The 27357-nt window shown below is 51.1% G+C and overlaps 1 protein-coding gene across 7 annotated transcripts in view; it reads right to left on the reverse strand.

The window, feature by feature from the left end:
- Positions 1 to 27357, reverse strand: part of Nlrc5 (NLR family CARD domain containing 5) — an 84687-nt gene that overhangs the window by 35335 nt on the left and 21995 nt on the right. For 3 of the 7 annotated variants that reach the window (XR_007343454.1, XR_007343455.1, XM_015488693.2), the window contains exons 2-18: positions 23747 to 23858; positions 19847 to 19921; positions 19607 to 19704; positions 18787 to 18903; positions 15808 to 16115; positions 14580 to 14627; positions 13077 to 13145; positions 10152 to 11826; positions 9047 to 9130; positions 8818 to 8901; positions 7423 to 7506; positions 7218 to 7307; positions 6210 to 6269; positions 5058 to 5123; positions 4551 to 4634; positions 2587 to 2670; positions 1541 to 1630 (exon numbers count right to left, since the gene is read on the reverse strand). Coding sequence is in view for 5 of the 7 variants with exons in the window: in XM_015488693.2 (XP_015344179.1) it covers positions 1541 to 1630; positions 2587 to 2670; positions 4551 to 4634; positions 5058 to 5123; positions 6210 to 6269; positions 7218 to 7307; positions 7423 to 7506; positions 8818 to 8901; positions 9047 to 9130; positions 10152 to 11826; positions 13077 to 13145; positions 14580 to 14627; positions 15808 to 16115; positions 18787 to 18803 (2843 nt within the window). In the remaining 2 variants the exon portion in view is untranslated. The remainder of the gene's footprint in view (positions 1 to 1540; positions 1631 to 2586; positions 2671 to 4550; positions 4635 to 5057; positions 5124 to 6209; positions 6270 to 7217; positions 7308 to 7422; positions 7507 to 8817; positions 8902 to 9046; positions 9131 to 10151; positions 11827 to 13076; positions 13146 to 14579; positions 14628 to 15807; positions 16116 to 18786; positions 18904 to 19606; positions 19705 to 19846; positions 19922 to 23746; positions 23859 to 27357) is intronic. The other 4 variants (XM_048792147.1, XM_048792146.1, XM_048792144.1 and 1 more) reach the window with 4 other exon arrangements.

Here is a 27357-nt window from a genome sequence, read left to right on the forward strand (position 1 = left end):
TCTTCTCCTTCTTCAGGTTGAACCCTAGGGTGCCCAACCATTGAGCCACCTCCTCAGTCCTTTTCATTTTATTTTGAGGCAGGGTCTTACTACGTTGCTCAGATTGTCCTGGAACTTGTGTGTCCGTCTCCCAGGTTACTGAGATAACGGGCATCGGCACTCAGCCAACTGGGCATTGTCCCCAAGGTGTTTTACCACTGAGCTACATCCTCAGTGAGAACATTTTAAAGTTTTTTTAAAAAATTGGGACAGGGTCTCACTAAGTTGCTCAGGGCCTTGTTAAGTTGCTGAGGCTGGCCTCAAACTTGTGACCCTCTTGCCTCAGTCTCCTGAGTAGTTGGGATTACAGGTGTGCACCACCACACCTGGCTGGGTTTTTTGTTTTATTGTTTGTTTGTTTTTAAGGCAGAGATGAAGCTAGGGTGACAGATTAGAATCACGAACAGTCATTGCTCATGGGAACAGATTGCACCATTCTTTCTACCATTGAGTATGTTTGAAAAGCCTTATCATGAAGATCATGAATTAAAATTTCACGTTTATTTAATGTCCCACAGTCTTCCCTTCATATGAAAACCACATCTATATTGAAATTTTTTTTCATGGTTCCATTGAGTGTTTTTCTTTGTAGATAACTTGGTTTATTTAACTAATATCCTACTATTAAACATGCAAGTTATTTCCATTTTTTTCCTATCATAATTGATACTGGGGTGAATATCCCTGCAACTAAATGTGTTTGCGTATCTATCCCCAGCCCTTTTTATTTTTTATTTTGAGACAGGTTCTCACTAAATTGCTGAGGCTGGCTTTGAGCTTGCCATCCTCTTGCCTCAGCCTCTGAGTCTCTGGGATTACAGGTGTGTGTGGGGTTCCTGACCTTCCACTGGGGGAATGGGGATTTCCTCTCTCCTTTGGGGGTGTGTACAGCAGGGCTGCTCTGCTCCGCCAACAGCCTTGAGGGAGACGCCCTCCAAGCTGGGAACTGCGTTGACTTTGGCTTGCAATTGTCCTCAGCTCGCCAGACTAGACAGTGAGACTCACAGAAATAAGGCGGGGGCCTGTCTTGGGCGGGTTCCCTAGAAACAGAGCCTGGGCCTGGGAAGCAGGGGTCCCATGCCACCTGACTCCTGGTGCATGTGCTGTCAGGAGCTTGCTCTCAGGAGAAGCTGGGAAAGGACCGAGGGAGGCCCACAGGGGCCTGATCCCAGGGGAGCCAAGTTGCAAGGGGATGGAGACAAGGGCTGCCTCTGCCACCGGCCACCCTGGCTGGGGACTGGTACACAACCTCCCAGGCACCTCTGGCTCCCACCAGCCCTGGGCGGTCCTCCTGAGGGGACACCGGTGCCTTGAGCACACCATACCTGCCGCAGCAGCTGGGGTTAGCTGTGCCTGCTGGAAGGGGGTCTGGGAGGGGGAGCAGCAGCATTTTCTAGGGGTCCCTACATCCTGGGACCGGAAAGACTCCCAAGGACTTAGCATGACAGGCCAGCTTCGGGCTAGAGGGTGCAGGTCACGGAGGCCGACGGGGAGCTCCTACCTGATGTGCAGGGTTTCCAGAGCTTGGCAGGTGCTCAGGGCGCTCAGCACACAGGACACCCCGCCCACGGAGAGCCCACTGTCGCTGAGGCTGTGGAGAGGTGGAGGCAGCCATCAGAGGGGCCACGATCCTCAACCCCCGACGGCTCCAGCTCCCTCCTCATGACTCGGGAGAGGTGGCTGTCACTCTCAGATGTCCTGGGTCCTAGCCAGGGGCCCTCAAAGGATTCCGGCCATGCAGGTGAGCCAAGAGCTGCAAGGCCTCCCTGCTTCAGGAGCAGAGTTCTCCAGCCTGAGCTGAGAACCCGCTTGTGCTTTCAAGCCCCTGAAGCCCAGCGTCCTGGCCGGCAAAGGAGCCACCTTTTGAGCTCCGGCGTGTCAGGCTCTGTAGGTCCACGTGTGTGGGCACACTCGTGACCTCAGGGAATCCTGTTTTACAAATGGAGAAACTGAGGCCCAGAGACATTGCTCTACTTGCCCAGTGTCACAAAGCTACGAGGTGACAGAGCCACAGCCAAGGTCTTGAGTAAAAGCTAACCACTTCTACCCAGCCATAGCCCTGCCTCACCCCAACCCGCCCTGGATCCCAACACCCCAACTCGGCCATCCAAGCACTGCCCTGCCCCACCCTGCAGCCCAGCCTGGGACCCTCCCATCTCAACACCCAGCACCCCACCCCTTCACCCCCAGACGACCCCAAACGAAGGCACCACCTCCTACTTAATCCGTCACCCTGGCACCCGTCCACCCAAAGCCTCAGTTCTGCCCCACTGCAACCCCTTTGCCCCCTACTCCGGTGCTACTGAAAGGACAAACAGGTCCACAAGCCACCGACGATGACCGTGAGCGCACTCTCCAAGCGCAAGGGGTTAAATGGCTGGAGCGGAGATGGTGGCTCAGCCAGGCAAGGCTGGAGTTGGGAGAAAGTGAGGTGGCGGGTGCATTAGCAGCATTACTACTGACTGTGGCACAGGGACCAGGGGTGGCGGGGACCTTCTGGGGGCTCTCCAGGACGCTCCTGTCACCCAGGGGTGGGTGGCAACTCACTCCAGCTTCCTGGCAATGTGCAGGCGGGAAACAGCCTCAGCCAGGAGTCGGCAGCCTTCGTCTTCCAGCTGGTTCCCTGAGAGGCTGGAACAGAGGGGCCACCCTGCACTGTGGGGGAGCCCCGCAGCCGCCCCCCCCCGCACCCTCACAGACCCCCACTGACTCCAGACCAAGCATCTCGGCCATAATGATTTTTTTTTCGTCTGGGGGTTACTGGGGATTGAACTCAGGGGCACTCGACCACTGAGCCCCATCCCCAGCCCTATTTTGTATTTTATTTAGACACAGGGTCTCACTAGGTTGCTCAGCGCCTCACCTTTGCTGAGGCTGGCCTCCAACTTGCAATCCTCCTACCTGAGCCTCCTGAGCCACTGGGATTCCAGGCAGGTGCCACCACACCCGGCTCCTAATTGATTTTTAACACTAGCTAGAGGGGTCGGGCTGCACCCTGGAGGCCTGGAGGCTTCTGCAACCCTTGACACATTTCTTCTTCCTAGGAAGCAGCCACCTTTATTATCTTAATCTCTTCTTTACTCATGAGTAAACCAAGGCGCTGTGTGGTTAAAGCATTTGCCCCAGGGTGGACCTAGATTTGAACCCAGGCAGCCTGATTGCAAGGCCTTATCAGCAGCCATTCCTTTGTGCAATCTACATAATTGCTCCTTGTGATAAATTTCATGATTACAGGGACCTCTGACCTAGAGTAAAGATCAGGGAAGGCTTTCCTGAGGATTGAGCTGCTTGCTGGAAAAACCAGAAGGAGTTCAATAGGTAAGGGGCAGAGGAGAGATGGGGGAGGAGTTTTCTGGCAGTTGAAATGGCACATTCAAAGGCCCTGTGGCACCTAAAAGGAGCCAGTGTGATGGGATGGATCGAGCCTGAAGTGGCAGGATGAGATGTAGCTTGGGGGGCTGGGACAGGGTTGTGGATCACATGGGATTTTAGGATCTTGTGTTATCTTGAGTAGCAGGAGACAGTGAAGGGGGTAGGCAGCAATGAAATGTAGGCACCCTTCCAGGAAGAGGTGGCCAGGGTAGAAGCAGGCAAGCCCGTGAGGAAGCTGCTGGGGTCACCAGGTGAGAGGGGAGGGTGGTTTGTGATAAGAAGCTGGATAAAGAGGCTAGAGAAAGGGGGATAGTCATGAGAACTGTTGCAGTTGGCCCAGGGTGGACCGTCTGGGGGGCCAGGGGGCTGGAGGTGTCTTCTCTGGGTAACCAGGTGGGTGGGGGATTGCTGCGGCTGAGCCTGGGGCAGGGTCAGGCTCCATGGCGACAGGGTGGGTAGAAGTACTTGATACCTTCTAATCCTGCCCTGGTTCTCCCAGTGGGTCAGGAGCAAGGATTGGTCACCAAGGAAGCCCTCGCCCTGTCCCTCTGTCCTCAAATCACACCACGGAATCCCAGCCATCCACCCTGGTGCCCACTGGAAGATTTCCTAGGACTGTCCTTTTGGGGCATCCCTCCTAGTGACATGGCAAGACCTCCACCAACCCCCAAACCCTGCCTTCAAGAGTCCCCCCAAGAGCTGGCTGTCGTGGGAGCCCCTCCAGCCTGAATGGAGCGGCTTCTCCCAGGTGCAGCGGGGGCTTCAGCTGTGCAGATCCCAGCCACAGTGGTTACGGGTTTGAGACCCGGAGCCAGAGTGTCTGGGCTTGCACCCTGGCCTGGACCCTTCCTTCCCATGTGACCTTGAGAAAAATCTTCCTCTCTGTGGCTTCATTTCCTCCTCTGTCAAATGTGGATGGTGACAGAGCTCACATCATTGAGATGACAGGATTAAATGAGATACGTATGTAAAAGCCCCTGGCCGGGCACCCAGCACAGGGCAAGTACTAAACAGTGGTAGCTCTTGTGATTCTTGATGCCTTCAAATTCTTCAGGAGGCCACCTGCCCCTCCCCTGCACCCTCCACCCAAAGGCCAGGCCCAGTCCCCTCTTCCCCAGCCTCCTCCCCATGATACTCACTCCACTTCCTCTAGAGGCGGACCTTCCAGGAGCAGGGCTATGAGGGCCTCCACATTACGGACCCTGAGCTGACATTTCTGGAGCCTGGGGTAGAGGACAGAGGGCCTCAGGAAGGGAACTGGGCCCCCTCCAGCGCTGATTGCAGCTGTGGGGTGTGCACGCCCCTTAGAAGCCAGGGATCTTGGGCAAGGAGCAGAGGCTGCCTGAGACTCAGCTTCCTCCTCCCTCAAGTGGGAACAATGACGTGCGCTTCCTAGAGCTTCCAAGGCTCACCGCCAGGTGACCCTGGGCGCGGTGCCCAGCAGAGGGCAGAGGCACGTTCAGTTATAGCCATTGCTGCTGTTAGGACAGAGGCTCCTGAGTCAAGCCAGGTGGCTATTCATGTCCCTTCCGTGCCCCTTGTCTCCTTGTCCCTTTATCCTCCTCGTTCCTGTTGTGCCTCCCGCAGAAGGACAGCTCTTCCCCCACACCACCCTCTCCTTAAGGCCCTGGATCCCACTGAGGTACCTGAGGGTCAGCCTTCTGTCCTCAGCCTCTTTCCTCTGGCCGTCTGTTTCCTGTGGGTCTGGAGCTCTGGAAAGAGCCAATCAAACGTTGGTTGGGGTTTGGGCGCCAGAGTCTAGTGGACCATGCCTCTCCCCTTGGCTTCCAGGGGCTGGGGACCCTGCAGCCCTGCTCTCGGTGAGTCGGCACAAGGACAGTTGCTGGACGGTGCTCAGGGTCTGACTTAGCACAGCACCAGAAGCAGAAGGTTTGAGGTCAAAGGAAAGCTTTATCCATCTGCAGTGTGTGCTGTTGGACAAGACACTTCCCACTTGAGGTGTGTCAAATGGGACTGATGGACTCACAATTTCATTTCACTTAATCTAAATTTAAATAGCCCAGGTGGCTGGTGGCTGTCATCCTGGGCATCCCAGCTCTAGACAGAGAGGAGCAGGACAGTGGTCCTACTGGGTCATGGTACAGGTGAGGAAACTGAGGTTCAGAGCAGGCAAAGAACTTGCTTGAGGACTTCTTTTTAATGTTTTTAGTTGTAGATGGACACAATTTCTTTGTTTTATTTATCTATATTTTTCTGTGGTGCTGAGGATTGAACCCAGTGCCTCACACATGCGAGGCAAGTATTCAACCACTGAGCTATAATCCAGGGAAGAGTTTGGGGAGCACAGTAGGGATTTTCTTTTGGGGGAATGCCTCTGCCCTTTCTTCTCCTGTGCACAGCTGGAACAGTCAGCATTTAGGCACCAACTGCATGCCAGCAGCCGCATTCCATGCATTTAAATGTATTTGCTTATTTAATTCTCACAGTGATGCTAAGCTGTAGGGAACTGCCCTCTCCTCTTTTCTCCAGTTGTAAGAGTCTTGCCAGAGCTCTCAGCATGGAGGGTGGTCAGGTTAATAGTATCTTCCTGAGGCTGTGACTCACTCTGAGATTTGGGGAGTGCTCTCTCTGCACAGGGGCCAGATGTGGCCCAGGTTTACAAGGAGGTTCATATCCTTTTACAAGTCTAAGCAGTCACTCGCCCTTCAATGCAGCAGTAGCACAAAGAATCTCCATGTTCTAGCTCTTTCTAGGCTCCCCTGCACCCTCCCCTCAACGGCCTGAGCCTAGATCTTTTCTTAGGATGGACCCAGATCTGCACCTCCCTGGCTTCTTACCTTTGTAGCTCCACAGCTGTTTCTTCAAGTGGGGAAAGAAAGAAGATGAGGTCTGTCTCCCTAGAGGGTCAGACACCAAGTCATGAAACCAAATCAGGGACTAGAAATCAGCCCGTCACCCCTATCTGCAGACCCATTCCTGTTCCAAACTCCAGAGAAAGCTGGGTGTGGTGGCACATGCCTGTCATCCCAGCTCCTTGGGAGACTGAGACAGGAGGATTGCAATTTATCATGACCCTGTTTTAAAATAAAGTAAAACATTAAAAGAACTCGGGATGTGATTCAATGATAGAGAACTTGCATGTGTGAGGTCCTAGGTTTGATCCCCAGTACTGAAAACAAACAAGCTAGGGAAACAATTTCTTACAAGAAATAAGATAAAACATTAGGAACGCTGAGAGGGCTTGTTTTTTGGTACCAGGGATGCTTTTTAAAAATCTTTGTTTGTTTATTTATTTATTTTTGACATAGGGTCAAGTGTCTCACTCTGTTGCTTAGGGCTTTGCTAAATTTGCTGAGGCTGGCTTTGAACTCGGGATCCCCCTGCCTTAGCTTCCAGAGCTGCTGGGATTATAGGCATGTGCCTAGAGTTTTAAAAAATTGCTTTAGGATTAAGAAGCATGACGCTTGCTGAGCGGAGGCTCCGGCTGCAATCCCGGCTACGGGTAAGGTTGCTTCAGCACCATGGAGAGTGGCACACAGCCAAGGATCCCATTGGCTGGGCCTGTGCTTTGTAGCGGGTTTTGATTCCACCGTCCATCCACACCCATCTTCCCGTTCACCCACCCACCCGTGCATCTACCCACTCACGCACCCATGCACCCATCCAGCCACCCACTATTTATTGAGTTTCGGGTGTCGGGCCTGAGCTTGGGTCTGGAGCTGCAGGAGTGAGTAACACAGACTGGAAGCTCTCCAGATGAACGGCCTCCTCCTTTCCCCATTCCCCACTTTCTCATCCCCGCTTCTACAGACTTTGAAGGCCAGGATCCCGTTCCTTCAGCTCACCTGACTTGCAGCACCCTAACAGTAGGGCACAGGACGGCCACCTTCACCAAGGACAGTACTGTTGACGTGGAGAAGCTGCTGCGACTCAGGCTGCATGATTGTGGCACAGATGTCAGGACCCTCCCCAGCCCAATGGTGTGTAAGGGAGGGGGGATGTAGGCCAGGAGAGGAGCCGGCAGGGACGGGGAGCAGGAGGACTGCTTACTCAAGCTTCCGGAGCTGCGGCAGGTGAGGGAGGACCTCCGCGATGCTCAGCACCTCCGGGTCCTTGAGCTGGTTGTCCTGGAACCTACAGGGAGACCAAGGCCCAGTTCCTCAATCCTGGCACTGGGGTCCTTGGACTTCCCAGTTGGCAGGTGACAGTCAAGGCTACCCTTATTGGGGACCAGGAATTGTGGATGACCTGCTCCCTAGCATCCAACAGGCACGGCTAGGAGGAAATGTCCCCCACTGGCCTCACTTCTTTCCCCATGGGTTTTTTGGCTAATGACCTATAGCTTCTAAATGGCAGAGGTCTCATGAAGTGGAGCGAGGAGACTCAGAATCCCAATCCCAGGAATTATGTCTGGAATGTGGCTGGGGTCCAAGTTGGTCAGGGCCTCTTGTCCCCCTGGTATGAAGACCAAGGTCCAGGTGGGCATGCTGCAGATGCTGTTTCTGGTCTCAGCTCTGACCTTGACTCACCCAAGCAAGCAAGTGTTCCTCTCTGACCTCACTCTATCCCTGTTAACTGAGGGCCACACCCCAGCCCTGTTTGGGTTCCTAGCTGGATGGAATATGAGGTTGACTGAGAGCATCAGTGGGTGCTGGGGGAGAAGGTGAAGGTCACTGTCAATAATCACCAAGCAACAGAGAGATCAATATTCCTGGCCTTTGTCCCCACCAGAGTGATCCCTGCACAAAGGCCCCCAGCAGAGGAGGCAACAGGAACAGGGGTCAAGCTTATGTTCCCCTCGATACGTGCTGTATCCTAGAGCCAGGATGTGCCTACCTGGGCAAGGGGCAGCTTCTCTAAATATCATAAAGGTGCCATCTGCTAGCAGTGGTCCTGCCAGGGAGCTGCTAGCGCATCCCTGGCACCACCCTTCCCAGAGCACTCATTCCCAGACACGGGGGAGGGGTATATTTGTGTGCCTCATTAGCTGGTGTGTGCCTGCATCTAAATGTACACGTATGTGCTATGCACCAGCACATCAATGAATGGGTGTGTTCACTTGAGTAGGAGAATGTGTACTTCTGTGCACGTGTGTGCATATGTGTGCATGCATGAGAGGGTGTGTCTTTCATGCCTTTATGTGTAGCCCAGTGCCTGTGTTCTGCCCACACACTGCCATCTCTTCTCCTAGCATCACAGAAAGAGGAGCCTCAAAACTTGTGCTTCTCCAAGAGGGCTAAGATATCAGATATAAGAAGGCTGCTCTGGAGCCTTTGGAAACCTTTGGTTTGGAATCACCTCATCCCATTCTTGACCTAATACCTCATTGAAAAACGAGACCTCGGTCAGACCTCGATGGAATGTGCAGGACCTAGTACAGAACCCAGGGGGTGTCCTGGGAATGACTCCTCTCCCCAGCCGCGAGCCCTCCTGGAGATCACTCACCTGACCTCTTCCAGCTGCGGGCAGAGGGGCAAGGCCTGCACCAGGAGGCTGACGCCCTGGGCAGTGATCTTACTTCCCGCTAACCTATGGGGTAAGCAAAGATGGTGGGAAAGGATGGGGTGGCAGAAGCAGGTAGCCTGGGACTCTGCCCTATGCAGGACAAGGGGGAGGAAGGGAGTGCCAGGCATCCTCAGATGAAGGTCTTTCTTGGTTCCAAGCCCTGGCTCACCCCAAAATCTTCAGGTTCCCCATGGTTGGCAAGCTCCTAGAGAGGGCTTCTGCAAACGCGTCCCCGCACTTCCTGCTCTTAAAGCTGTGGGGAAGAAGCAAAGCGCAGAGGATCAGTGCCAGGAAGAGCTTTGAGGTCATCTCCACACCCTCCTCAGTCAGATAGGGGGGCCATATTAGGTAGACAGAGTTGCCATTGTAGTTGTGTTGGACAGGGGACAGCAGAGTCTGCTTCATCAAGGGAATCCCTTCTCCACTTCACCCATGGAAATAGAGAGCTGGGAACATGTTTTGTTTTCCCAGCCAGAGATGACACTTCCAACCTGCCTTGCAGCTCACGAGCCCACGTGGCTGTTCTCACCAATGGAATGTGGCTGAAGTGATGAGTAATGAAGTGATAAGTGGCTAGTTCTAGGACTGACCTTGAACACATTGGGCATGTCTCTTCCATGCCCACTCTTTCCCTTGCCTCAAGCCAGAGGTATGCCCAGGACCCAGCTTTGCCTATGCAGATAGGACATCCAAGGAGATGATGGAGCAGCCAGGGTAGGGGCCTGGGTCCCTGCATGACCCTGTGGAGTAGCCATGCCACCAACCTGGACTGCTTACTTCTGCCTCTTCCAGAAGAGACAAACGCAATTCTGCATGGTTGACTCCCTGGGCTTTGGGAGGTTTCCTTTGTGCCTTTCTCTAGCCAATCAATACAAATACTGAGCTCTGGGTTGGGGGCTGTGCTGGGCAGTGTTTGTCCCGCATGATCCCAGGTCATTCTCACACTGACCAGAGAGTGAGGTGTTACTGCAGACTCATTTTAGGGATGAAGAAACTTGCTGACCCAGAGGCTGCACTCCAACACAGCCCGGATCAGAGGCTGCAGCCGCGACAGAGAGAGACCTAGGGCCTAGAAACCACGGTCAGAAGGAGGGTCCAGCTGGGCACAGGGCCCTATCCCACCAGCACCAGAGGCTAAGGGGCAGACAGGGCCAATTCCGGTCCCATACTCGAGATCCGCATCCAGTCTCTAGAAGGGGTCTGCCAGACGGGGTGGCCTCCATTGTCACCAAGTACAGATCCTCCAGGTCTTCTCTGGCCCTGCCCTTACTCACCTGAGAGTCTCTACCTGCCCACAGCCTGCCAGAGCCTCAGGGCAGTGAGGCTCCAGGGGGCAGCCCTCAAAATCCAGGTGGATGGGGTCTGCTCTGTGCTCCAGGATGCTGGTCAGGGCAGACAGGTCTCTGTAGGTCAGCGGGAAATTGTGGAAGGGCAGTTGATAGGGGAGGCTTTGGGCAGTGAGGCTGGCCAGCTCGGACTCCTGAGTCTCGGCCACGTAGTGACACAGCTCCACCACCTTTGGCCCCGTGAGCTTGCGGGTGGCCAACTTCCTCAGCACCTGTAGGACAGCTGCCTGCCGGGCCCCCACCCAGGCCTCGTTCCTCTGGGCCAGGTGCCTGAGGAAAGGTCGGCAGGTGAGGGATGCCAGCCCCGCCAGGAAGGTGGGGAGGTGGTCCGAGAGGTTCAGTCTGGTTCTGGTCCGCAGAACCCAGTGAGAATTCAGCGTGACATGGCTGGTGAGTATGTCCTTGTCCACTGAGGGGCTGGCCATCAGGTGCAGGGCAGCAAAAAACTCTTGCAGGGTGAGGTGGGCAAAAGCATAGCCAATCTCCTGGTGCCCAGAGTCGGTGTGGATGCAGAATGAGGTCAGCATGCTGTGGGTGGCCCCGAAGGCCATGATGGCTGGAGGGATGTCTCCCGCATAGAAGATGACCTTCCCCACCTCCAGGCCCCTGAGGGCCACCTCTCCGAGGCCCAGCAGGGACTTGGCAGGCAGACTCCCAGGGGGGCTGAGGGTTAGCACCATCTGCATGTAGAGCTGGGTCACGGTGGGCAGGAGGGCCGCAGACTGGCCAGGGGCATTTCCAGAGAGGAGATGGCGGAGGCAGAGGCAGGTGACCTGGCACAGAGCGGGCACTGCACACAGGCTCTGGAGGTGCCCGTTTCCCTGGAGTTCTGCGAGGGCCACCTCCTGTGCTGGCTGCTCACTGAAGAAGCGGCTCACGTACTCCTCCACCCGCAGCCCATCAAAGCCCCACATGTGGACCGTGGCTGCCTCGGTGGGCAGGCAGGCAGGCAGCTTCCCTGGACGGGAGGTGACCATCACCCAGCAGCCGGGAAGCAGGGTACCCCGGCAGAGGGCGGAGAAGAGGGTAAGGGCTGGGCCTGAGCCATTGGGACCCAGAGTGTCCTTGCTGGAGCAGGGGTAGATGGCCTCGTCCAGCCCATCGAAGATGAGCAGGACTCGGCTGGCATTCTCCTTCAAGTACTGGAAGACAGCCTCGGGGCCCGCCTCAGGGCTCAGGTACAGATCAAAAAGGAGCTGGGGCAGCGTCAGGAAGCGTGTGATCAGGTTCAGCTGGCGGAATTCAAAAAGGAACAGGGCCTGGAAATGGTCCAGCTGGCCCTCAGCCCACTTCTGGCAGAGCCGGCGGGCCAGTGTGCTCTTGCCCATGCCAGCCTTACCCAAGAGCACTGTCACCCGTGGGCCCTTGGGGGCCTTGAAGTTGAAGAGGTCCTGGAGGCTCATGTCAGTGCTATCTTCGGTCTTGGGGTCCCCCAGAACGGCTCCCTCTCGAGGGTCTAACGGTGCTGTGGCCCGGCTCCACTGCAGGATTGGGGGGACATAGGGCTGGTGGGCGCCAAAGGTCTGCCCTGGCTTGGGGACTCCATCACCACAGTGCCGCTGGGCAGAGGTCCTCAGGAGCTGCAGGTACTTCCTGGTCAGTTCTGTAGGGGTCAGGGAGAAGGCATGAGTGCAAGAGCCCCGCCCCCACCTGTGTCCCTTTACCCCAAGATTTGGCTGTTTGGAGCCCCTAGCCCCAGTGGGGCAGAAAGGGGGGGTGAGGGCGGGCACAGTGGCTCATGCCTGTACTTCCAGCCGATCGGGAGGCGGAGGCAGGAGGATCGCCAGTTCAAAGCCAGCCTCGGCAACTTAGCGAGGCCCTGTCTCAAGATTAAAAGGGTTGGGGGGTGAGGAGGTAAGGTACTATGGGGGTTTCTTATACCACCAGAATTCCCAGGAGTCCATAGCTATCAGCACAGGCTGTGGCTGCCACCGACACAGGGAGAGAGAATGGGGACACACAGTGGTGGCTCCATTGGTTGGGGGTAATGTAAGTGTGGGGGGACTTTTTGCACATCTTATTGCAGCTGCCTCTTTTTCAGGTGGTCTCTGCGTGCCCCGGGCCCCTGCCCAGCTTCATAGTTCTATGATGCCCAGGAGTGGACACCACAGCCTGTGGGCCCAGGCACAGGTCAGTAGGACTGTGGGGGCGGGGTCTCTACCATCCAGGTGTTGACCTTACAATTTCTGAGTCACTTGGAGGTCTCAGGTGGCCAGGGAAGGACTGGGGCCACTATTGGAGGAGACCGGGGCCTGAGGTAGTGGCCTGCTCCGTGCAGACGTGAATGCTCTGGCCCTGCCTGTGGCTGGTGGTGTGGGGGGCATGTTTCCAGGTACTGATTAGGAACAAGGACCATTCTGGTCTGGCCAACCCTCACCATCTTCCCATGTGTCCCCAGGGCCTTTGCCCCAGGCATCCTCCCCACTCCCATCCCTGCTCACCCCAAACTGGCCACTGCAGGCCCTGGGCCTGAGGTCATGCTGTTACTTGTTTTGTGGTCAGGCTCCCACCACCCTGGGGACACCGGGTCTCCCCGGAAGAGCCTGGCTGACAAGGCCATGGGCCCTGGGCTTCCAGATCCCTCAGCCGAGCCATCTCTGGAGAAGCCGGCTTCCCGCCTGTTGAGGGAGGCCCCTCCCTGCCATCCTGCGCCCTCTCTGCCCCCGATGACCTCGAATCCTTCCCTCCTAGAAGCTTGGAAGCAAAAAGAGTCCCTGTCCCTGGGCCCTTGCCAGCCAGGGACAGGGTGCAGGATCTGTGCCCAGACCCCGGCAGCCCGGTTCTCACGCTGGGTCGTGCCCACCTGTGCCCACCTGTGCCCACCTGTACCCACCTGTGCCCACCTGTACCCACCTAGCTGCTGTTGCCTGAAGTGCTTCCGGCGGGGTGAGGAGCCACAGCCCTGGTGAGGGCGCTTGAGGCCTGGAGAGAGCAAAGGGAGCGGTGGAGGGGCGACTGGGACCCAAGCAGCCACCTGGGTGCTTTGAGAGGAGGCAGGGGCGAAGGCCGTGCCCCTGCCAGCGCAGTTTGGGGAGGCGGGGGTTCCAGGCCCCGGGGGCAGGAGTGGAGGCTCCAGGCATCCAGGACACAGACAGCAGCCCTGCGGCTCTCTGCTCTGAGCCCTGAGCACTGCACGGCTGTCCCTCCACCAGGGAAGGGCCAGCTCCAGGAGGCCTGGTTGGGAGTGAGGCTGTCCACAGGCCGGGCCAGGCCACGACCTGCCTCCTGCCTTAGGCCCGTTCCTCATCACCGTGGTCCTTGCTCCCCTGAAGGGGGCCAAGATTTCTCATCCTGTGTGGCTGTCCAGGGTCCCTTGAATGCCTTTCTGAGGAGAGTGTGGGAAAGGAAACCAGGAAACCAGAGGAGAGAAATGAGAGAGGAAAGGAAGGAGGCCAAGGAGAGGGTTTAAAGGACAGTGGATTCTCCACAGTAGGCACCAACAACTATTCAGAGTGGCTCCTGGTGCAGGGTCCAGGCCCCTGTCCCTGGCGGGAGTCAGCTTCTTCGTTGCTGAATTGTGGAGGGACCCAGGGGTCCTCCGAAGGGGCTGGAACTGCTTGAGAGTGTTTCAATGTTTTAACAAGTCCCACATCCACCGGGGAGTCACTGGCTGAATCTACTCACCAGACCTGGTCACAGCCATGTGACAATCATGCTAGCTCAGTGATAAGGGCCCAAATGCACCAGGAACTTTAACACACAGTTCAGAACTGCTGGGAAGCTGGGATGGCAAGGCTGGTGTTTTCTGTTAGCACTGACCCCGGGATGTGGCCACTGTGCCCAGCTGAAATAAACCCAGTGAAGCCACAGAAAGGAAGGACTGAGACCAGAGTGTGGCCCGAGGACAGCGAGGGGTGCCGATCCCTTCCAGCTCTATCAGAAAGCAAGGCAGAGGGTCCTTTGTTGGGAACAGGCATGAGTGTCATGCCTGAAGGGTCTGGGAGGTGAGTGTGGTCACACTTCCTCGTGAAGCCTGTCTCTGGGGTGCCAGCAGGTGGGTCTCTGGGACTGGGGGCAGGGGAATGAGAATGGACCTTCTCCAGATAAAGCAAGACAGGGGATCTGGAGGGGCTGAGGGCCAGCACCAGCAGACTCCCTTGGCGACTACAGGTTGGGCTTCTGGGGACAGGTCTGGGAAGTCACAGATCTGGAGGAGGTGGGCTGGGAGCTGCCATGGGGACATGACCCAAGTGCAGAGGGAAATGGCAGTCACCAGCCACCACCAGCTCCTCCAGGTTACATGGGGGCTAAGTAGTGATCCCCTCCCCCTTTCCCTCCACCCTGGCTCTCTGGATCTGCCTAGTCCTTCCCCTGAGGATGGTCCCCCGAGGGCCATCCTTNCCCCCTCCCCCTCACCATGTTGGAGCTGAGGTCCAAGTCGGGTCTTCTCACCATCTCCCAGCTCTGCAAGAGAGAACAGAGCAGAACATGCTGTGGGGGAGCTGAGCGCCCAGCTCTGGCCTGGTGTCTGCTCAGGGCCGTGCCACAGGGTAGGCACTCGGCCAGGAAGAAATAAAGAAATAAAGTTGACACTCAATGATCTGTCGGAGGGAAGCTGGTGGCCCACCCTGAGGGCTGTGTGGGTGGAAATGTGTGTCTCTGCATGAGTGTACATGTCTGTGTTTATGCGTGTCTGCCCCTTGTGTGCATGGGTATATGTGTATTTGTATTTACACACATGCATGTGTGTGTGTGTCCCTTGGATTTCCCACGCCATCCTGTGGTCAAGCTGTTTTGTTCATTTGTTTGTATTTTTTTTCTCAAATATTTTTAGTTGTAGATGGACCCAGTATCTTTATTAATCTTTCTTCGTGTGGTGCTGAGGATCGAACCCAGTGCCTCGCACATGCTAGACGAGCCCTCTACCACTGAGCCCCAGCCCAGCCCCATTGTTTATATTTTTGCAGTACTTGGATTGAACCCAGGGCCTTGCCCAAGCTAGGCAAGTGCTCTACCACTGAGCTACATCCCTGGTCCTTTTCATTTGGAGACAAGGTCTCACTGAGTTGCTGAGGCTGGCCTTGAACTTGCCATCCTCTTGCCTCAGCCTCCCGAGTTGCTGGGATTACAGGCGAGAGCCATCACCTAGCTATGATGGAGCTCTTGACGGGGTTCTTCCTTTTTATCCAAGGCCATCCCTCACTGGCTTGTGTTCCCCTTACTGTTGTGCAAACAGAAGGTGTCCAAGCAATGCCCATCGAACTGGACAGAGTTAAACCTGCCTGCCCGTGGGTAGAGCTCAGGGGCTTCTCCCTGGGACTGCTTCTGACCATGTTGCAGAAGGAAGTCCCAGGGCATTGTGGGAGGTTTGGAATTTCCGGCTCCAAGGAGTCACTTGGTCTTTTCTCTCCATGCCTGACTCGGGAGGCGCAAGGTGGCAGGAGGGGCTCCAGGCTCCAGCTGATTCTGTGGCCTTTGGGGATTTGCTCTGGGGAGTGACTGGAAATTCGGAACTTTGCTCCTGGCTCTGCACATCATCCTCTGTGTATGGCCTGCATGGGCCCCGGGCCTCCCCGGGCCTCCAGTGGTTTCCCAGGACATGGGGCTGGGCTGGCTGCTTTGCACCCCTCGTGTCCACCCTTACCGTCTTCCTGGCCCCAAGTGCTCAGCAGTGGCACCTCCAGGTCCAGAGGCACCTCCAGCTCCATGCACACGCAGTGGATGAAGGACTGCCAGGTGGCCAGCCCCTGGGCGTGCAGCATTCGCAGCTGCAGGACGACCCTCTGCTCAGGGTTGGGGGGCTCGTCCCTGGAGTCCAGCTCCACGTTAGGGAGGAAGAACTTCATCTTGGTGCTCAGCCACTCTGGTTGTGTGCTCAGCAGCCTCATGAGCCAGCTCCACAGGTTCCTGGTGCCCAGCTGGAGGCCCATGGGGTCCCATGAGGAGCTGGCCCTGTAGGGACACGGAAGGCAGGTGAGCCCGGGGGGTGCAGGTGAGCTGACGTGACGGGCAGGTGAACTGAGGGGAAGTGGGATGGGAGAAGCCAAAGGGACAGGAAGAACCAGCCCCACCTCTGAGCAGCAGGACGTGGGCAGGTAAGTGGCCTCTCCTTGGAGCCCTGAGCTTCTGCTTAAGGTTCAGCTCTAGATATTCCTCTGCTTCTTCTGTAGCCCCTCCCCCTTTCCCTCCACCCTGGCTCTCTGGATCGGCCTAGTCCTTCCCCTGAGGATGGTCCCCCGAGGGCCATCCTTGTTGCCATGGACCATTGTGCTACTCTCAGTCTGAGCTAACATCATGGAGCACACACACATGGCTATCTCCCCAAACTTGATCCTCCTTTCTTCTTTGGTACTAGAACTCCTGCATCTTCCCTGGTGATCTAGAATGGACTTGATCCCACAGACTCCCTTGGAGTTAAATGTAGCCATGTAAGTTTTGGCCAATGGGATGTAAATGGAAGTGCTGTCTCTCTCCTTTTGCTTCTTGCTGTTGGTTGGAATGTCATTGTGATGGCTAGACCTTGGGCAGCCATGGTGGATCATGAAGCAGAAGCCAGTGCTAAAGAAGGTCTAGGGTAAAGTTGCCCAACTTCCCTCAGCACTGACTTTGGACTTCCATCACCTGATAGGAAAATACACTTCGACTCTGTTTAAACCACTATTGTTTGGAGCTTTCTGCTAATCACAGCAAACTCTAATGTTAGCTAAAACAAGACATTTCCCCTCTTTCTATGGTAATTCTTCTCTTCTAAACTGGAACTCTCAAACAACCTGCTGGAAGGAGTACCAATATAGGCCAAGGGAGCATATTTACAAGCAAAAGCCTAAATACTGTGCAGTTCCTTTGAGCCAGCAATTCTAAAACCTTAGAAAACAATCATGGGTATATATAAAAATTTTTAATTATAAAAATGTTCACTGCACAATTATTAATAATAGTTAAATATTGGAAGCAACCTAAAATCCAACAGCTGGGGATTGGTTGACTAAATGGCAGACCTCTTACACTAGAATATGCTGTAACATTTCCAAGTGTACTTTGTGGTACTATTTCCTTAATAAGGGCACACATTTGGAAAGCACATAGTGTGTTAGGCTTGGCTCTAGGGCTTTCTATACCTCATCGAATCCTCCCAACTCCAGAGATTATACTTCTAACTCTGAAAAGAGAGGCCCACTCAGGAGCCAGCCTCACCGACTCCTGCTGTGTGTCCTGATGTTCAAGACCCCAGCTGTTCCCTGAGCACCCAGCAGAGGCCCATGGCATGTGCCCCCTTCCCTTTCTGTCATTCCTCCTCAACTAGCCTGATAGCAATAGGTCTTTGATCAGACATAGAGCTTTGAAATTCATGAAATATGCTCATTTCCATAATCCTCAGGCAGGGATCACTGACCACACTGAGCACATGGGAAGACTCAGGAAGGATGAAAGATGTGCCCAAGATCACAGTCAAGTACACGGCAGAGCCAGGATCACAACGAAGATTTCTTGCCTCCAAGACCGGTACATTTCCAAGGTCTCAGTGCCCTAGATGGCACCAGACAAGAGCCAGCCCCCAGATCACGTGGTCTTGAAACAAGGATATGGCCACAGCCTAGGGCATAACTTCTCTCCTGGGCTATGGTAGCCAAGTCCATGCTGTCCATAAAGAAATCACCCAGCACACCATGCCAGGTGGAGGTAAGGGTGCCTGGATGGCCAGATTTCTGGGGATGCTCCTCATCTTCCCATTTCTCCTCCAGCCAGTCTAACACAGCTTTCATTTCCACCACTGGTGTCCCGTCCCTAGGGATAAGACATCCAGCTGTCTCTGGGTTATTTCATTATCGTGAATTTTATAGGAAATAATCTTGGAGACTGAGGACTGCAGTACAAAGATCCTTGGCCAGAGTCAGGGGACAAGGGGGCCTGGCCCAGCTCTCTCATTGATTCTCCATGGTAGGCACTAGGGCTGTTTACAGCTGCTCTCAACCTCTTTCTGGGCCCTTGATAGGATGATACTACCTCACTCCCTTGAACTTGGGCATGGCCACAAAACTTGCTTTGGCCAATGACATGTGCAAAAAAAAAAAATCGACCTATGTCCCATCTGTGCAGACATTGGAAGAGTAAGTGTGGATTCCCCCTGTTCTCTCTTTTCCTCTGCTACAGGGATCAGCAGTATTTCAGATCATGCAGACATGATCTGTTTTAGCCTGGGTCTGGGAGGGAGGATGATGTGGAATGGAGATCCCAATCCATTAACAGTGGACTGGAAGAGAAGAAGAAGAAGGAGGAGGAGGAGGAGGAGGAGGAGGAGGAGGAGAGTTAGTAACTTTTGTTGATGTGCGATTTTTGAGGGTGTTTGTTATTGCAGCACAACCTAGCTCATACACTCATAATGTGACCTTGTGTAAGTTTCTTTTCTCTGTGTGCCTTAGTCACAGCATCTGTAAAGTGGGTAGATTAGGTGCTTGTGGCTCCTCCCGGTTTGCTGTGTCTGATGATTTTCACTGTCATGCTGACTGGTGGCCAGGAGCAGGTTTGCGGTGATGAGTCTGGGTAGGTAGTGGTTTAGAGCAGGAGTGAAGGAGCAGATGGGAGGGAGAAGGGCAGGAGGGAAAGAGGAGAACAAAACACCTACCTGGTTTCTTGGTTCATGATAGATGTTCTAGGGTCCCCATGGAGAGGGTCCCATGGGTGTCTAGGCCCTGTCTTGTCACTGGAGCTGGGTTTACAGGTGTTTCCATGGTGCACGTTCCTAAGGAGAGAGGGAGACAGGTTGCTCTTTCCATTTTTCCAAATTCCAAAAAGAGCCCTGTGACGAGGACCCCAGCCCGAGCCCTGGCCCTGCCTGTTGCAGGTACCTGAGGACATTCAACCCGTGGAGGTCCCTCAACTTCTCGGGCAGATTGAGTTCTTCCACAACCACAGCTCTGTCCCTGGTGTTCACACCACAACCCTGACCCTCCCGGGTGTCACTTCGTGTCACACCTAGAATAGAGGATGTTCCTCTTCCTCCTCCAGCTCAAGTCTGTGGACTCACAGTGCGCCCAGCAAACTCAGCAGGTTTATCTTGACTCACTCATTCACAGGAATAGAGAACAACCCCCATTTCATGTGTTAACTTTTTTCCTCACATAAAACCCCCCAGGCAGCTGGGTGCCGTGTGCAGACCTGTAATCCCAGCAGCTTGGGAGGCTGAGGCAGGAGGATTGCAAGTTCAAAGCCAGCCTCACTTGCACTCCATTTGTGTACAATGAATCGAAATGCGTTCTGCTGTCATGTATAACTAATTAGAACAACAACAACAACCAAAAGCCGACCTCGGCAACTCCGCCAGGCTAAGCAACTTAGAGAGAAAGGGCTGGGGATAAAGCACCCTTGGGTTCTATCCCTAGTAACAAAAACAAAACAACAACCCCCCCCCCAAGAAGGTTGGAATTTGCAATCTTCTTTCTTACCATCCACCTGTGAAATGTGAGGAAAATAACTAGAACGTTCCAGGACTTTGGAGAAATCCACATTAATAGGGCGTATTCTAACATGACAGGGTTAAGTACTGCAATCAGAAATAAGAAAAGAGGTCTCATTGAAGAGGTCCTGGGGGATTCATGATATTTTTTAATGTAACTTTGTTAAATTCGATAACTCAAAAAGGAACCCAAGGGGCTGGGATTGTGGCTCAGCGGTAGAGCACTCACCTAGCATGGGTGGGACCCGGGGTCGATCCTCATCACCACATAAAAATAAAGGCATCGTGTTGTGTCCATCTACACCTAAAAAATAAATAAATAAATATTTTAAAAAAAGGAACCCAAGAGCATGAGCAAGTGGAGATCTGACCTTGCTATGGACTGGGGTCCGCTCTATGGTGAGGCCCAAATCCACTGGGATGACACATCTGGAGACGGGGGCTCTGGGAGGTGAGGGGGTCATGAGGGTGGACCCCCGATGTGGGATCAGTGCCCTCGCAGGAAGAGACAGGAAAGCTCGCCCTGGGTTGGTGTCTGTCTGTCTGTCTCTCTGCCAAGCGTGGACACAATGAGAAAGCGGAGCTGGCCAACCAGGAAGAGGGCCCTCAGCCACACCAGATGTGCTGGCACCCCAGCCGGGGGCTTCCCGGCCACTGGAGCTGGGGGAAGTCCATTTCTGCCCTGTAAGCCACCCAGTCCAGGGTATTCTGTTACAGCAACCTGAACTAAGAAATCTATTTGTGACTGCAGAAAGTAAACGAAAAAAAAAATCTAAATTATCACGTGGAGGGAAGGCAATGTCACTTGAATTCCAGCAGGATGGAGAACTTGATAACATCCCATTGACTGTCCTCTAGAGAAGAAAGGCAGACAAGACATGTTTGTATGCCTTAAATGTTTCATTATAAAATGTTTTAAGTTAGGACTGGACATACAAAGGCAAACTGGGGGGCTGGGGTTGCAGTCAGTGGTAGAGTGCTCACCTGGCACTCCTGATCCTCATAAACATAAATATAAACATAAACATAAATATAAACATAAACATAAATAAATAAATAAATAAAATGAAGCTATTGTGTCCATCTACAACTAAAAAAAATATTTTTAAAAAAAGGCAAACTGGGTGTGTAGCCCAATAGTAGTTTAGCATACACAAGGACCTGGGTTCAATCCCCAGCGTGTAAACACACACACACACACACACACATACACACACACACACACACCCTGAAGGCAATTATATCAAAAGACGACTTACTGGGAAGGACAGTCAAGACTGGGGGTGTTTCCAGACATCATGAAGCCTATTATAAAGTCCCCATTATTAAAACTTTAAGGTATTGGGTTAAAAATTGACAAAGGAATGGAATAGAGTCTGAGTGAGCCTCACATTCACCTCAAATACGAATCAATGACCTTGAGAGAAAAAGTGGGGAAAATATATGACATTTAAAAGTTCACGGTAAGATGAGTGTTTTAAGTTTAAAAAGTCATTTCTAATTCAAAAGTGAAAATATTTTTTTTTTCCAAAATGAGAAACGTGACCATGTAGCTATGTGTGCAAAGACCACATATGGTCTCTGCAATAGACCACAGCATGCACCGCCCCCCCACACACACACACACAGAGGACAGCTAGAAGAAATATGACGGACAAATGCAGGTAAGGATCTGGGGAACAGGAACCTTACATTTTGCTGGTGGAAATGGAAGTGATACAGCCTCCTGGGAAAGCAGTTAGGCAGTTCCTTAAGACACCAAACCTAACATCACCAGCAACCCAGTACTCCTAGGTCTACACCCAAGAGACGGGAAAATATCACCACCGTGAAAACTTGCTCTTGAATGTTCATATCAGTATTACGAACAATAGTCAAACAGTGAAATCAGTTTGACTACTCACCGGCTCATGAGTGGGCACACAAAACACAGCATGCCTATAGGACAGCATGTTGTTCAGCAATAAAAAGGAGCAAAGGTCATGCCGGGTGGAAAGAGCCAGAGAGGAAAGATCTCCTAGGATTCTACTTATGTGAAGTGTCCAGAAAAGGCAAAGGTACAGAGACAGTGGGTGGATTCGTGGTTTCCAGGGTCTTGGGTAGGAGTTGGAATTATTCTAAGTTAGTTGAAGAATCTTACAGCACTGAAGGAAAAAGTGTCCCCAAATGGCACCAGGGTGATGGCTGCAGGGCTCAGGAAGTTAACTAGAAATCTTTGACCTGTACACATAAAAGGGTGGATAAGCTCTGCCTCAATAAAGTTGCCAAAAGTAATGCAGTATAAATTAATATGCTAAAGTAAAATATTTGTATCATTTACTAAAAATATTTTCTGTGTAGGAAAATAGCAATGAACAAAAGAAAAGCCACAAACGGTCACAGTCCTTGATGGTGAGCTGACTGAGAAGGAAACCCTTTTTTCCCCTACTGGGGGGGGGGTGAGTATTGGGGGTTTTAACCCTTCAGAGGGTGCAGCAACTGTCCTGGGGCCCACAACAGATCACCCCAGCTTCACTCAAGGCTTAACCTCCAACTAGCTGCACGCACCCCTGGGCCTGGGGGTCAGGGGTTAGTACCCCCCAGCCAATGGCTGACGAAAGCCGACTCCAGCACGTCTCAGGCAGGGCAACTCCACGGGCTGTGGGCCACCTGCATGGATTCCCCGACTTCCCCAACAGCTGCCCAGAGTATTCACTCGCTGGTCAACCTAACTTTTTGAGCTACCTCTCCTCTCCTGTCTGGAGAAGGTTTTTCTTGGATCATCTCTCAAATAAACTAGTTGTGCTGGTTTCAGGGTTTGTTTGTGGAAGAAATTCAAAGGGAGATCAAGGAAACTTGGCAAGGTGTATAAAATTATAAATGCACACGTCCTTATGGACATTGACATTCATAGGACTGTAACTGTAAGATATTCTTGTATATGTGGCAAAAAATAAATAAAATGACAATAGTGACTTTAATGTATTGAGAGGCAGTAGGACTCATGGGTTTTCCCTGTAAAGTGCTTAGAACATACGAGACACACAGAAAAGGTCTCTTGAGTGACAACACTTCAAATGCTCACTGTGCAGAGCACCAGATGCTTTCATAAGCCATCTCACTTATTCTTTGCAATAGACTTTCGAGGCAAGGACTTACAATAGGTCCATTTAACAGGGGAGGAAAGTGAGGCTAAGTACCTTGCTCAGAGTCACTGGGATTCGAATCTAGGTAGACAGAATCCCTTTATACAAAGACAAGGATATTGACCACTCTCTTGTGATAGCCCCAGAAGATCGGAAAAAAAGGCAAAAATTCATCAATAGGAAATAAATTATGATACACCATTATAAAAAAGCCAGTTAAAAGAAAAATAGCTAAGTAATGTAATGTTATGGTAAGAACTCCAAAGTATTCTATTAAATAAATTCAAATGTATTTAATCTGCATATTTTAAATGTGTGCGTTCATTTGCATACACAGAGAGCAATTCTGGATGGCCACATAGGAAGCTGGTAATGGGGCTGTAACTGGGGAGGAGACCTGGAGGATGCAGGGAGGAGGGTGGAGAACCCTATATCACGCTGTCCTCTTTTAGATCATCTGAATTTTTAAAAATGCACATTTTAAATTTTATTTTTTATTCTAATTTGTTATATATGACAGCAGAATGCATTACAATTCATATTATGCATACAGAGCACAAATTTTCATATCTCTGGTTGTATACAAAGTATATTCACACCATTCCTGTCTTCATACATGTACTTAGGGAATGATGTCCATCTCATTCCACCATCTTTCCTACCCCCAGCCCCCTCCCTTCCCTTCCCATTCATTATTTTATACTAGACAAAGGTGCCAAAAATGTGCATTGGAAGAAAGATAGCGTTTTCAACAAATCGTGCTGGGAAAACTGGAAATCCATATGCAACGAAATGAAATTAAACCCTTATCGTCAATCACAAAACTCAACTTGAACTGAGTCAAGGACCTAGGAATTAAACCAGAGACCCCGAGTCTAATAGAAGAAAAAGTAGGCCCAAATTTTCATCTTGTCAGATTAGGCCCTGACCTCCTTAATAAGACTCCTACAGAGCAAGAATTTAAATATGCACATTTTGATTTCCAAAACCACATAAACACTGACTTTAAAACCTAGAATAGCCAGGTGCCGTGACGTGTGCCTTCATCCCAGTGTCTCAGGAGGCTGAGGCAGGAGGATCACAGTTCAAGGCCAGCTTCAGCAACTTAGTGAGAACCTGTCTCAAAATAAAATACAAAAAGGGCTGGGAATGTGGCTCAGCAGTTAAGCACCCCTGGGTCCAATCCCTGGTATCAAAAAAACAAAAATAAAATCTAGAATAGCCATTTCCTCAAAACTATAGGGAAGAGAAAGTGAGCAGGAGAAATGATCAGTGATGGCTGGTGTGAATGAAAGTCCCTACATCACACGAGACACTGAAACCGAAAAAGGAAGACCAGAGACAGGGCTCGAGTCCAGCACTCAGTGTGACTGGATGCTCAATTAAAAAGTAATTAATTCCTCTCCAGGACGCAGATATTCTACTTGCTCTTTAACGTGTGTGTGTGTGTGTATGTGTGTGTGTGTGTGTGTGTGTATTATATGGATACTAGTACGTTTCCACTGGGAAAGTCATTGCAAAGTTGAACAGACAACGTAACACATATTTGCTAAGTGCCCTGAGCTAAATTGCTTTGGGGATGATCTAATTCTCACAGCTCCATTTGATGCCTCATGTGGATTTCAAAATTCCCAAGTCCAAAACTGAGCTCCTGATCTCCCCTCCCAACCAGCTCCCCAGGCCACCTTCCCACCACCTGCACAGGTAGCATCACGCTCCCTTGAGTTCGGGTTAATGATGCCTTCATTTTCTAAGAATATTCCAGAGTCTTGCTTTCCCCCAGGCTACTCACTCTCACCTGGCTTCCTGTCTGCTTTCCGTTCTGCCTGTCCTCAACAACTTTACCCAGAGCAAAACCAAATCCCTGCCCAACATGACCTTTTTGTTGTTGTTGTTGTTTTGAGACTGGGTCTCACTATATTCCCAGGCTGGCCTCTAACTCCTGGGATCAAGCAATCCTCCTGTCTCAACCTCCACCATAACTGGAACTGCAGGTGAACTTTCAAAAATCAAACTTAATAACTTAATTTTTTCCTTATTATGTTGATTCATTTATTATTTTTTACTAACTCTTGGCGGTTTATGTTTTTGAAAAAGTTGCTTATTTCTTGAGATGTTAAAAAATAGGATAGCTCACAGTTGCATATGATATCTTTCCCATTTTTATTGGTGCGTTATAATTGTACATAATGGTGGGACTTGTTGTTGCATATTCGTACGTGCTCATATTGTAACAATGTACCTTGGCTAATATCCTTTCCGAATATTGTTCCCTTTCCTCCCTTCCCTGGGTGCTTTTTCCCTACTCTAATGATCTTCCTTTGATTTTCATAAGATACCCTCACCCCACCTTTCTTTTCCTTTTTCCTCTCTAGCTTCCATATATGAGAGAAAAAATATGACCCTTGACTTCCGAGTTTGTCTCATTTCACTTAACATAATGTTCTCAAGTTCCATCCATTTTCCTGCAAATGCCATGATTTCATTTTTCTTTATGGCTGAATAAAAAAATCCATTGTATGTGTGTGTGTGTGTGTGTGTGTGTGTATATATATATATATCACATTTTCTTTATGCATTCATTTATTGATGGACACCTAGGCTGGTTCTATAATTTGGCTACAGTGAATTGTGCTGCTATAAACATGGATATGCATGTATCACTATAGTATGATAACTTTTTAACTCTCTAGGATAAAAACCAAGGGGTGATATAACCGGGTCGAATGATGGTTCCATGCCTAGTCTTTTTTTTGGGGGGGAGGAATGGGTACCGGGGATTGAACTCAGGGGCACTCAACCATTGAGTCACATCCCTAGCCCTATCTTGTATTTTACTTAGAGACAGGGTCTCACTGAGTTGCTTAGCACCTCACTTTTGCTGAGGCTGGCTTTGAACTTGCAATCCTCCTACCTCAGCCTCTTGAGCCACTGGGATTACAGGCGGGGGCCAGTGCACCTAATCCATGCCTAGTCTTTTGAGGAGCCTCCATACTAATTTCCATAGTGGCTGTACTAATTTAGAAGCCCACCAACAGTGTAATAGTGTTCCTTTTTCTCCACATCCTCTCCAACATTTGTTATTGTTTGTGTTCCTCATGACTGCCATTCTGACTAGAGGTGAACTCTCAGTGGCATTGTGATTCTATTAGTTTATCCCTCATGATGCTGAACATTTTTTTCATGTATTTGTTGGCCATTGGTATTTCTTTTTTTGAAAGTCTGTTTAGTTCATTTGTCCATTTATTAGTCAGGTTATTTGCTTTTTTGAGTTTTTTATATATTCTAGGTATTAATCATCAGTCAGAAGAGTCGCTAGCAAAAATTTTCTCCCATTCTGTAGGTTCTCTCTCCACATTCTAAATTGTTTTCTTTGCTGAACAGAAGCTTTTTAATTTGATGCCATCCCATTTATTAATTCTTGGCATTATTTCCTGAGCTTTAGGGGCTCCTATTGAGAAAGTTGTTGCCTGTGCCTATGTGTACAGTGTTGACTGTACATCTTCTTCTATGTTGCAGAGTTTTTGGTCTCATTTCTAGGTATTTGATTCACTTGTGCAGGGTGAGAGATAAGGGACTAGTCTCATTCTTCTACTATATGGACAACTAGTGTTTTCAGGACTTTCTCCAATCTATGTTTTGGGCACCTTTGTCAAGGATCAGATGACTACATTTGACTGTGCTTATCCCCATTCTGTATTGTCTTTGTATCTGTTTTTACACCAGTACCATGCATTTTTTGTTACTATAGTTCTGTAGTATGATTTGAAGTCAGGTATTGTTATGCTTCCGACATTGCTTTTTTTGGCTTAGAATTGCTTCGGCTATTCTGGATCTTTTATTCTTCCAAATGAATTTTAGGCTCCCTTTCCCCCCTAATTCTGTGAAGAATGCCATTAGTACTTTGATGGAGATTATATTGAATCTATATATTGCTTTTTATAGTATGGCCATTTTAACAATATTCATTCTGCCTATCCATGAACATGGGAGGTCTTTCCATCTTCTTGTGTCTTGAATTCTTTTTTCAATGTTCTATAGTTTTCATTGTAGAGGTCTTTCACCTCCTTCGTTAGATTTCTTCCTAGGTTTTTGTTTGTTTGTTTTTGTTTTTTTAGGCTATTGTGAATGGAATTGTTTTCCTGGTTTCTTTCCCAGGAGATTCATTATTGGTATGAAGGAAAGCTATTGATTTTTTATATGTTGATTTTTGTAGCTTTCTACTTTGCTAAATTTGCTTATTAGCTGTTAGAGTCTATAAACAAGTCAAAATAACACCTGGCATTTTGCCAGGGGAATGTTAGAGTTCATAAACAAGTCTGGATGGTGCCTGGCAAAATGCCAGAGGGAGTGGTTTGAGAAGTAACAAAAGCGAGCCATTAAGTGTGGAGATTCCTGATTGGTTGACTGCTGTATCTAGTTTATGCTAATTAGATAAGCTGTGTGGAATGTATAAATACTGCTCCTGTCCTGCAATAAACGGCTCCCACTCCTGCTGTATCAACGTACACAAGTTCTTCATCACCCCCCTGATTATTCTGCTGCAGCCGGACTGCGGCAGATGGTGGCCCGTTACGGGGAGCCCCGGGACACTCGGGGGTAAGTGACGAAAAAA

The sequence above is a fragment of the Marmota marmota genome, unplaced genomic scaffold (assembly GCF_001458135.2).
Source record: "Marmota marmota marmota unplaced genomic scaffold, marMar, whole genome shotgun sequence".
Taxonomy (NCBI): Eukaryota; Metazoa; Chordata; class Mammalia; order Rodentia; family Sciuridae; genus Marmota; species Marmota marmota.